Genomic DNA, 12,572 nt, shown 5'->3' on the forward strand with positions numbered 1-12,572 from the left:
TACCCACACTGCTCCTTCCTTTCAGCAAGATCAGAAAACAAAACTGGAGGAAGAAACCAGAACTGTCAATGTATTTCAGATTCCAGATCTGATGAGCAGCTTCCATTAAATTCCACAAGAGTAGAGGTAGCCAAACCAGACCCTCAGGTTTTAATCACAAATAGAACTGAAAACAGTGGCTGTCCTGTAAGAGAAGGGTATGCCGCAATTACGGCATGGGGCAGCACACAGAACAGCAGCAGCACATCCTGATTACCTGTTTACCTGCTGATCTCTGCAGTCAGTACTTTGTCCAGTGGGGTTTTAAGCAGCTGCAGATGAGCACCTATCACTTTCCTGCAGGGGATCATTCAACAGATAATTCCTCTGTTACAAGAGCTTTTGCTTAGTAGTCACAGTCTACATTCTCCTCTTAGCTTTATCCATTCAGCTTTATTCCCTGTCTTTCCTCAAATACACCTCTCTGAGCAATAAACCTCTAAACAATTCATCTTCCTCCTCTGTGTTCCTGTAACAATGAATAGATTACACTGTCTGAACTACAACACTACAGATTTCCTGTGCATAGTTTTAGCAATAAGGAATTAGGTATTCTAATAAATACAAGGTTAAAACTAGGGGAAATTAATTACCAAGCTATAGATCAATGAACAAGAGGTGAAACTGCCAGAGATGCTCTTATTAGATTATCAGACTCAAGGCTGACTTACAGCTTTCACTGTGCTTCTTTATCCATCATTTTTATAGTACGTAGAAAGGGTTACAAAACACAAGTTGGCTTTTTTTAAATTAACATCAAAGTTTTAGATATGCTCAGATCAGAATAACCAGGTGATGCTACTTTTTTTTTTCTTTCCAAAACATGAAAGCAGAAAACATTTTTTATTGATCTGGGAGAGCTGTGACAGAACTGAATAATGCAAAACACTTGTCAGGCCTGCAACTTCCTAATATGCTTGCCTATGATTTGCCCAGAAATGACTACAAGCTGGGGAGCAGCCCTGCTGAAAAAGCCCTGAGGGTCTTGGTAAAGAGCAAGCTGCGTGAGCCAGCACTGTACATGTTCAGCCTGAAGAAAGGGAGACTTCAAGGGGACTGAACAGCAGCCCTCCAGTACCTACGAGGAGGTCACCAAAAGACAGAGTCAGGCATAAACTGAATGAAGACAGGTTCAGACGGGGTTTAAAGAAAACTTCCCCTTCACACCCCAAGAGGACAGCCATGCAAAGGAACAAGTTACCCTGAGAGGTTGTATAGTCTCCATCCTTGGAAGTTTTCAAAACCAGACTGCATTAAAGCCCCGAGCAACCTCATCTGGCCTCACAGCTGACTCTGCTTTGTGCAGGATGTTGGCCAAGAGTGCTCCTGAGGTCCCTTCTAACCTGATATGCTCTATGAACCCAAGCCTGACGCAGGACACAACAATTTTGACAGCTAGCATAGAACAGACTTTCTGAATTGTACTCAGACACAATTCTGCCTCTTCCACCTCTGAAATGGACGATGACCTGTAGGTCAGGCTAACACAGCAGTTCCTTAAAACTTTCCTAACCTGTTGGTATAGCATAACTCAACCAGTGGCTCAACAACATTGGCAGCCAGCTTACACTAGTGCTCCTGCTAGTGACAGCCAAGGTAGGAAACTGCAGGAACACGCGCTGATGTTGACAGCCTGGGCTGTGGGGAAGCATAAATTAAACTGAGAGTGGCAATAAAGATTACCAAATCCTGAATACTCTTCAGAAGAATCCCTCAGCTTGTCCAGGGCCCCTGGCAGCAAAGATACAGATCACCTCAAAACAATAGTAATTTTTAAAAAAGCACATGAATGTAGTAATTTTAATATAATGTGTTAATACCTTCAGCCTCAGAGGCATGATTCATTCCTTCCAAAATAAGTGATTTTGCAATTATAGCCCACACTAGAGGCTTTTCTAAGGAATATCAGAGTTGCACAAAAACTGAGCATGCTCTTACTAGCCATCACAGCTGTAATATCAGGATCAGATCTGGACTGCAGCCAGTGTTTCGTTCAGTGTTGTAGCTTCATTGCTACCTCCTTTAAATACTTTGGTACGTATAAACATTTTTTCACTGTCTGTAAGGGATACCATGTTCTTAGCACTACCACATTACCAAAAGTAAAAAAAATAAGGAAAGAATATTTAAAAATATTGATAATAACTTCTAAAAATTATTATTTATAATTTTCTTTTCAGCACAATTTAAGTAGTTACCATAAGCTGGAATGTATTACAGCCAGGATTTTCAGAAAAGACCCCTCCACCCCAGGAAAAGTTCAGTTGCATTCTGCTTTAATGGCTTTTGGCAAGCTTGCACTATTGTTTCTGTACAAACAGAAGTAAATTTGATATAAATAAAAATGGAACTTTATGTGAATGAAGCAAACATCAAATTCCTCAATCTTCAAAAGAAATTCTACCCCTGAATAATTAACTATGATATATTTATAAAACTAGAATAATTGAAAACAGAATTCTAAGTTGATTCATGTGGACTGCACTGAAATATTTATTATTGCAAGCCCAGAAGATCTGTCTGGGTTTTGTCACTGGAAATGTCTAAACTCCTTGTCCAGATGTTTATTTAAGTTGCTCCCACATAGTTCTAATGTCAATTACCAGGGGTTATCAGAGAGCATCACTGTGTATCTTCCTTGACTAATATTTTCATTTCTTCTACATCTTTGATGTTTTCTTTCATTAAAATTCCTGGCTCACAGCCACAAAAATCTGCTGTGCAGGCAAAAAACTGGTCTGCAGACATGACACATGATGATGCCCAACCTCTGTGCAAGGATAATATTTATCATCAGCTATCATTTAAGCAGTACTATAATCAGTACAATGTCAATTTAAAGCAGGACAGAGAAATACATGTGAAACCAGGGAATAAGAACTTCTAACCTATATGAAATAACTTGGGTCAGTAAAGAAAATATCATTGCATATAATGAAGATTTTGTGAATCTGCTTTGGGGGTTCCCCCCCCCCCCCATTTATTCCCCCAGGAAAAGCAGGGTGAAAGCCAATGACAAGTAATTTCACACATAATTAGAAATGGAATTGATGGATCTGTAACTCTGGAAACCGCAATTACATCAGGACTTTTATAGTAACCAAGAGACAACACAGGGCACTCGTAATAGTGATTTAAACAGAAAGAGTTTATCACACAGTCACTGAAGATTTCCTACATTCAGATGCAAATAGTTGGCTACACAGCTTGTTTTTATATATATATACACACACACACATATATAAAACATATATATATCTGTTGCTCAGAACCAGTTGGTTCATTTCGTTTGTAGGCAAATTCTGGAAGATTTAAAGATTTTTAAGAAAACGGAAGAAAATCAATGTTAATTCAATATAAATGGAAGTACCCGGGTACTAACACCAGGTTACTCTCTTGGTGAGGAATGTTACCCAGTTTACTTCTAACCAATCAGTAAGAGATGAACAAACTTGTGACTTCAATGGATAACGGTCTAAATGACTTGGAAACATAAATCTCATTGATTATGTAATTTACCTCTCTCCCTAGACAGTCAGTCTGGGAAGGTGTATCTACCTACCAGGCAAAGCCCTAAGAGCTAAGCATTCAACCTTGCTGAGAGTCATTCTTCCTCACTGAGATCATCTAGAAATGGTGTCATTGCACCTCGAGATTCAGCTGTGATTCTGTGCGTGCAGTAAAAATATCCCATAGCTTCTTGCAGAGTCGCAAGTTTTGTCACAGAATTTGTGCTCGTTGCCGCACAGGTTGCATGCAGCCTGCATGTACTGGGAGGGCAGTGCAGATGACAGCTTCAATTCAGAGATGGATGCAGAACATCACATGCTGTTATAACCAGAGCTACAGTACTCCCACCACTGTCAGACTAATTGCTGAGCAAATTAAATGTATGTGTTACCAGCATCTAGTAACAATTGAGAGAACATTTTTCAGAAAAAAAAACCAACCAAACAACGGAAGAAAAACACGGACAGAAAATTTGCAACTGAAATTTCTATTCAGGAGAAGCATACAAAGTTTCTCCTACCAAGTGCTCAGCTTCAGAGACAGCAAAACCTTGGACTGCAACTACTTGCCACATTATATCACTGCCTTGATCTAATAAGCAACTACATTAATACCAGCTGTGTGGACAGAGGGAGGAAATACGAATACGTTTATTAAGCATTATGGCCCCACTTATCTCCCTCATGACTTCAGTGGAGATGTGCCAATTCGTACATGATGCAATTATAGTCCCCAATATCAAACCTGAAAGAAAAGCAATGAGGGTGTCACTTAGTTCAAATTCTTACAAATTTCCCTGTCGAGAAATTTCTCTTATACTTTCTGCTGGAGGACACATTAACTCATATTTGGATGATTAAAAGTAAAATACTTAGTTCAATGATTCTAGCAAGTTGAAAATCAATTTGCTTCCCACACACATTTCATTGTGCTCATTTGTGTCATCTCCTCGCATTCAGTAAGTGGTTCACAACTCTTTTTCACAAATTCCTCTGCAGAGAGACATTAAACAAAACACAGAGCCAATATCCCAGTTCAACAGAGCACTTGCACATAAATGTTCCTAGAGGAATCAAGCTTTGACTTCAGTATGTGCTTTCATGCTTCACCAAATCAAGGGCCAATTTAATAAAATCTTAATAACCAAATTATCAAAACAGTTGCTTTAAACAAGAGATGACTAAATGCTTTTAAAGCTTTGAATACATATGGAGTAATAATCACAGTATTTACAAAGGAGTCAACTGGAGTTTAAAACTCTCATCCCACGGAAAGTCAATGTGAGTGTAAAATGTTTGGACTACAGTCAGCTAACATTTGCCTGCCACAGTGTCAACAGTGACACAGCATTACAGAAGTATGAGAATAAAACATAATCATTAGCTTACTGAAAAAGAAAAAAGATATACCACAGCAAAATAAATCTCATTTTCACACAGTTGTCTTTTCTACTTCCCTTTCCCTCCCAGAACGTGGGAGTTCACAACCTAAAAACAAACATTAGGAAACCAGGAAATCTCAGTGGTGATCTCCACACATACCACCCTACGAGCAGTGGACTTGCAACAAAACATGAACCATAAACTCAGGAAAAATACAGTTCAGTTAGCACCTCCCTGAAAGAAGACCACACCATGCAAGACCTACTCCCTGAAAAATTTGTCCTTACAAGACACTTTGGAGAAACTATGCTTCCTTCTTATACTGCTCTGAAAAAGAAGCAAGGCTGGCAAAGCAGAGAAAAGCCACCTTTTCATACAGCAAAGTCTACAGGGCAGGGCACAGCATCTTCCAACACAGGACTCCCATGCCCTGTCCCCTTTATACCATTCATATGTAAGTCAAGAATTCATTGCCATTCCCCTGGCCCAAGGATACTCCTTGCAGGCACTAACTTGCAGTTGATGAGCCAGATGCCACCCAAATTAGGCCAAAAATGTTCTGAACAGGGTCTCAGTACAGATCATTTTCACTGGCAAAACCCAGCATGGTATACAACTGAGATTACAGTCAGCCTCCTGTATCCAGGGAACTGACTCTGCAACAGAGCTGCACAAAACACCCAGCCAGCCAAATCTCCACCTACAATTCAGTCTGGTCAGGTCCTACCTCCTCCCCGAGACTGCTAAAGGCTGCCAGCTTGTGGTGTGCCTGCGATATGGGAATTGTGTGCAATTTCCATACAGAAACCCCCAAACTACTGCCCAGGGGCTGCTCATGGAGCATTGCAAGCTTTTGCCATGGCTTTTCACTCAAGTTTCAGGTCATCCGTCTGTAGTGTCTGGATATTCTTTTCCCTGATTCCTGATACTGCATCCCTGTGACAGGTTCAGAAATTGCCCAGCACACAGCTATGGTTTTCAGATTCTCAATTTGCAGGCCTCATTTCCTCCACACAGGAACTTGGACTTGCTGCCACTGACTTTTTGTTTTTGATTGCATGGCCCTTGGAAGCACTCCACAAGTCATCAGATGGAAAACTACTAACAGAACTGCTGACCTGTCAGCTAGGTCTAACTAATAACCAGGAAAAACTTCTGCATCTTTTTCTACCCTTAGTTACTCTTAAAATCCCCCAAAACAATTAAGTACAACAGCATTTAGGTCTTTCTTCTTTCAAATGTTATTTCCCAAATACTTGACACAAATTTTTATGCTGCTAAATCTTCTAGATCATGTTACCACCACACGTAGCAAACCAGATTGCATGTTTTCTCCCTCCAGAAAGGTTATAGCTGTGAACAGTAACTCTGTTAGAGCCAAAAGTTCTGTGCAGTTTGGGTATCAGGTACTCTTAGCAATGCAAAAATCAAGGGACTACAGCTGCTGCTGCAGAGATACCTGCCTCACATGCTATAGCTCTCAGACTTGCAGCACACCATTTAAGCTCACTACGCCATCTTTCAGACCCACACAATTGCCCAGCTTTAGATCTCACAGATCTTTTCTCATCCATTGCATTCCCAAAATTTTCTTTCCCTATATATCAATTGCTTCCTAACTCCATCTCCAGTGCTTTCCTTGCGGAGCACTGAAGCTAAAGGTGCCACTTTTCCCCAAAATCTGACTGCAAACACGGTCAAAACAAAACATTATTCACATGAGGAACTTCAGAAACACATTTTCAATACTTTATTTCCTCCTGGGTTAACAGCCCACTCCAATAAAATGTCCCAGTCCCAAAAAAGAGAGCAAGTCCCTCAATTCTCAGTGTATGGTTTGAAATGTTCTGGAACTGGAGGATGGTGAAACACACAACAATACCATACTGGATCAGAAACTTAGTTCATTATGACTAAACCATTCCACAATTCATGCTCTTTTCTAACCTTTCAGAAACTTCAGGACTGCACATCCGCCTTAACACAGGACTCTCTTTATACCTGACTCTTTGCTTTCTTATCACTCACAAAATCTTAATTCAAAGTACATACCTGTGCTCAGAACCTAGGACCAACAGCCGTCCATGAAAGCTTCCAGGTTTTGCAGTAATACAAACCCTTTAGCAATAACTTAAAATTCATACCTTAAGTTTGTAGTCACAGAGCACTCTCTTCCACAAGGACTCCCCCAATATTGTGCTGAACAGCTGCTAATTGTATAACAAATATATATAACTCACTTCACCTGTTACTACACTGATTTTTTTTCCTTAAAGGTGAAGTTTGTCTATTCAGGGGATCCACTTTGGCAAAGCCCCAGCATGACAAATGCTATCAAAATACAGATCAAGAAAACTGCCTTCGCTTCACAAAGTTTAGGAGCAAAAATAAAGCACAAGGAAAGAGCATAATTTTAGTTAGCAGATGGCAGTGGTCAGCAGAAGCATACATTCAGCTAGATTTCAGTGATCTAGAAAACAAACCCTTAACTGTGTAGCTTTGTGTATCTTCCTTTAGCACAGAAAAGCCAGTATGGAAAAAACCGCACACAGTAACTTCAAAGGTATGACAGCACAGTCAGTACAGGGACAAGGGTGATGATCTCAATGAGTGGGAAGAGATGTAAAAAGGCCTGGAAGTGGTAACTTGTGCTTAATGCAACAACAAAGGGAAAGCCAATACACTTCTGAGGCCTCTTGTCCTTAAGCCGTTCAACTGAAATAATGGGAGGACTGATGACAAGATGCAGCTGGATGAGCAGGTGGTGGCATGGACAATGGTGATCTGAGAGATGAACTGCACCCACAAGAGAAGAGCAATCCAATAGCCTGTGGGGTCAGAGCCACATGCTGAAGGAAGACACTGAGGGCATAAATACATAAAACTGAGGGGATCAGATGGGTCATCAACATGCACACTGAGGGATGAATGTGAATGACAAAGCGTGCCAAAAATAGTGCTGACAAAGACAAGTGATGGTGAGAAGCTGGGAGAATGAAGCAGGAACACAAAAAAAATTAAAAAATAAGGAAAAAACCAGGTTAAAGTGGTAAAAAGGAAGCTATAAGGCCTGAAAGTGGCAAACACCTGCACAATCTGAAACCAAAATAGGAAATAAGAAAGGAAAGCCTCAGTAGGAGGGCAGCTGGGGCAAAACCACAAAAGCATTCAGGTCGCTTAAGATATTCAAGTGCCTGAGGTATGTAGAAGATGCCCAGGTGCACAGCTGGTGTTCAGATGGAGTTTTAGAAAGCACAAGAAGATAGCAACAGCAGGAGGATGTGTGACACGCAACAGAAGTTAAATGCAGGGGGCGATATGTCATTTGAAAGGGAATGGGTGGTACAGGGATGCAGAATATAAGTTTGCTTTAGTGAGAGGAGATAAATCTTATGAGGAAAAGGGAAGAGCAGACAGCTGATGAGAAGTCAATGAACAATGAGAACAAGAAACCTGTGAGAGGAAAGGGTACAGGAAAGAGGCATCACAGATGATCCACAGATGACATAGTCCAAAAATACCACATATTAGCTTAGCAGCAGTTCCACCTGTCAAACTGCATGTGCCACAGGGAATGCATGGGAGAGCCTTTGGGAGAGATTTTGCCTGCCAGCAAAGTGCTATATGCACTCAAGAAGTGGCAGAGACTTTAATCCCCTATTTCTAGATGACATGGTGCAGCTTTTTGGATGACTCACATCTGGAGCACCCTTCTTTTCCAAAGACACTATTCCTGCAGGAATATGTACACATCCAGGGAAAGCCTTGCACACACAGCTCCCCTGCACACACTGCTGCTGCAGTGTCTTGGAAAACAGGTGCTGCCAGGCTATATGAGGAATCTATACAGTTTTTAGAAGTGAACTCATAGTACTGCTGGAATATCCTAGTCAACAGTGGAATACCATTGTGAAATAATTCTCAGGTGTGTTCTGTCTCTTTCAAAATTAATATTAAAAGGCAGAAAATGTTATTGTAAGGAGATTTTTTTATCTTCTAAGAACAGCTAAAACTGCAAAATACACAGAACATATTCTCCAAGAAAACAGAGGGTGGATCTCTTAATTTACAGTATCAGACTATGAAAAAATAGTATTCCGAAGTATGAAAGCAGTGTGCAAAAACATGGAAAAATGTCAAGACCTTTAATAAAAATATTGAAGTGTTTGGATTAACTTGATCTCTTGATGTGCTTTGCAATAATCACCAAAAAATGAAACAGTGAAGTCCCTTAAAGCCCAAACAGAATTTGAGTTACAAAGTAACTTGCAATTCTTAAACTATTTATTACAACTTAAGGGCAGAAAGTGTTATTTTAAGGTGCAGGCACAGAAACAAATTCTTATGTGATAAGAAGCTAACTTACAGCCTAACTATCAGATATTTATTGTAGCTGTCCAGGCATGTATGAAGTATCTCACATTTATACAAGACAAGAGCTTTCACACATGCACGTGGTTCACAGGCACCTTAGCCTACTTTATGGACATGTGTGCCAATGTCCTTTGCAATCACATTTCTGCGCAGAAGTAACTTCTTGTAGATGACTCATCACAGCCTGCAAAAGTGTATTAAAAAGCTCCCTTTGCTATAGGTGAAAACTCTGGGGCATTCCACAAGGATTAACCGCCCCAAGTGCTCAAAACAGTCCCCAAATAACAATGGGGTTACCACTTAATGACACTTACAAGGTTTATGTTGAACCCTTCCCATGGCTGTAATGTTAAATTTTCTAAGAAAAAAAGACTAGTTCAAGCATTGTCAATATCCAGGTTTGGGTTTTAAGAAGCACTACATAAAGATCAGTTACGTGGCTCATCCTCAGACATCCCTTCCTGAACTCAGTCCTCTGCTGAAAAATAATCTTCATCTCTCACTTCTCTGTATTGCATTGAGGCCTCCTGGTCTGGTTCAAACCTGACCATTTTTATATTCAGTCTCTCTGCAAGCTTCTGTGCTGCAAGCTTGGCTTGCATTTCCTACATAAAAGAAAAAAAACAAAGGACAAAAGGACACAAGTTAGAGAAAGTGTTCATTAGTCATGTTTGTCCTGGCTGTGAAAAAACTAATATATTGAAGTATAAACTTGACATAATAATAGTAGTAATTCCAGAGTGGGCTTAATTAAAAGTTTTAGTAACTAGCAAAGAAATTTCAGGCTTCTTTTCACACCTAGATATAACTGTGCTATTAATACCTGAAGAACCTTTTTCTATGAGTTTAAATTCCCCATGTGACAGTCCTCACCTGTAATACACTAGTATCACCTTTAATAGAACAAAATCAGTCCATGTAAGAGAACAGCTGTGCACAGTAACCATATAGCAATCACAAAGGTTGTCATTCAGCAACCTTAGCAAAAAATCTGTCTCCATTTTCCAAATAAATTACCTCCCTTAAAGCACCAAGATGACTAAATTATCAAGTGCTTTTAAAACACTAAGCAGCAACAAACACTTTTACAGTAGTATCTAATTGAAACATTAACTTGGCACTACCTGGCAAGTCAAAATCAAAATCTATTACAACAGAATATGAAAAACCTCAGAACTCAAATTCTTCAGGCACAGCATAAATTAAGGCAAACACAGATACCTGCATATTTTAAGAATAACAAATACGGCTAGGCCTTTATTTATGCAAGGGCCAAAAACTCTTTAAAGACTAATAGGCAAGGTATACATTTAAATTTCTAGTCAGAGGTGAAGTGAGTAAGGTTAGCAAATCAACACACAAAGAATAACACTAGATTTTGTTTAATACAGGAGTAACAGTTTCAGAAGGGATTAATACATTATGTATTTATATCATTAAAAGAATAAAATACAAGAAAATGTGCCTTTCCTCAAAGTCTGCCCATTTCAATTTCATCATCAAATTCATCAGTATGAAAAGATCCCTTTAGGCGTTCTTTTTTTAGGAATTATCCCAATTATATAATTACTTTTCAGACCAGATCTTAAACTTGTACCTCATAAGCTTCCTTTTGCTGAATCTGAATTGATATGGATTCCTCTATGGATAATAGCTTAGCAGGGGAATAGTGAAGCAGTGGCAGCCGAGCTGCTGTGATGTCATTCAAATGTTTCTTATCTCTAAGTCGTCTTTCTTCTGCAGTAATTGGAGAGCCAAAACCCCCAGGTGACTGACTGGGCGAGGAACCATGCGATGATCCGCTTTGCTCTCCCGATAATCTGCAAGAGACAAAACATAAAAGTTGTGACCCAAATGTGTAGCACAAGATTGAATAACTTCAGTTCCAAAACTTGTTATTGTCAACATGTAAGAGCTGAAAGAAATCTGAAGTGATATGACACCATAAACAAATAAAAAGTAAGTAGCTTTCAGAAAAATTCCCTGCAGAGAGACAATATCACAAGTTACTCCTGACTGTGAACAAAAAAGGGATGCCAGTTAACTAGCAAGCATGAAATAGCAATGCTTTGGGAGTCACACGAAATATAAACTGCTACTGCTACTGGTACAGACACGTGAATTGTCATTTCTCTCAAGGTGCAGGAAAAGCAAAAGGCTACCTGCTGTTAAAGTGCTTCAGGTTCTAGAATTGATGCACAAGGAAGTTTTGCTAATTCTTTAATAGTTTTGTAGCTTAAGCTATGAAACTTTACGAAGATTCTTGACAATTGTTTCACCATTCGGTATTGAGCGTCTGTGACACTTAACGGTAAAGAGCCAATATATTAACCTCGCATGTCATATGACTTTAAATCTCCTTAATCATTACAAGAAAATAAACCCGCGATGCTCGTTCCGTACCATTTACAATTTTATATAAGTCAACTATTTCAGAAAAGATTTTTCTATTTCATAATACTTACGCATTTGTTTTAAATTTGCCTTTTTTAATGACTGGGTTCTTGGCTCTAGACTCTAGAACTTCAATATAGTGTGGTGTCTTGGGGTGCAGGCTTCCAAAGATATTGCCCTTATGTTTAGCCACATTCTGCTCTTTTTCCAATACTTTTTCACTATTATCCCCATCTGCAATTGCAACTCTTTGAAAGGCATCAACCAGCGCGTCTTTACTGTTGTCCAAAGCAGCTCTACCTTCTGTACCTTCCTCAGAATTGCTCTGAGATACCTGCTGATCATTTTTCTGATGACTGCTCGTGGCTGACTTGGAGACAACTTCACAAAAAAGATTCTGATCCTTCGTAACAGCTTTTACTTTATCATTTTTCCTCTGAGTCCTTTTATTTTCTAAAGCTGTACTTGTACCATCTTCCTCAATACATTCTAACTCCTGCCTCTCGGAAGAAATCTCAGAAACTTCTTTAATATTAGAGTTTTCATTAAAGGCTGAGGAATCTTCATGGTTTGGTGTGTCCTTCTTTAGGATAACTTGCTGCTTGCTTGTATTAACTTCCTCCTGTTTCCCCTGAAACTCCAACCTGACAACAGATAACAGCTCAGCTGTCCTTGCTAATTCTTCCTCTTGTAAAATGGCAAGCATCAGCTTTTCAGCTAAATCGGAGATCTTCTTACCCTTATCTGGAAGCCTAGCAATGAATTTCCTATGGCAAAACAACAAAAAAATATTATTTACCAGGATATAAACAATCCTATTTCAACAGAACTCTTTTATTAGAATAGTTAACGTGGCGAGTTTGCCACTGTAAC

The 12,572-nt window shown here is 39.5% G+C and overlaps 1 protein-coding gene across 1 annotated transcript in view; it reads right to left on the minus strand.

The window, feature by feature from the left end:
- Positions 1-8,899: 8,899 nt before the first annotated feature.
- The window catches only part of MYZAP (myocardial zonula adherens protein), a 73,719-nt gene continuing 70,046 nt past the window's right edge, over positions 8,900-12,572 (minus strand). Inside the window, exons 13-15 of the mRNA XM_075100295.1 lie at positions 11,771-12,466; positions 10,903-11,125; positions 8,900-9,910 (exon numbers count right to left, since the gene is read on the minus strand). Coding sequence (XP_074956396.1) covers positions 9,773-9,910; positions 10,903-11,125; positions 11,771-12,466 — 1,057 coding nt within the window. The 3' untranslated portion in view covers positions 8,900-9,772. The remainder of the gene's footprint in view (positions 9,911-10,902; positions 11,126-11,770; positions 12,467-12,572) is intronic.

The sequence above is a fragment of the Phalacrocorax aristotelis genome, chromosome 7 (genome assembly GCF_949628215.1).
Source record: "Phalacrocorax aristotelis chromosome 7, bGulAri2.1, whole genome shotgun sequence".
Classification (NCBI taxonomy): Eukaryota; Metazoa; Chordata; class Aves; order Suliformes; family Phalacrocoracidae; genus Phalacrocorax; species Phalacrocorax aristotelis.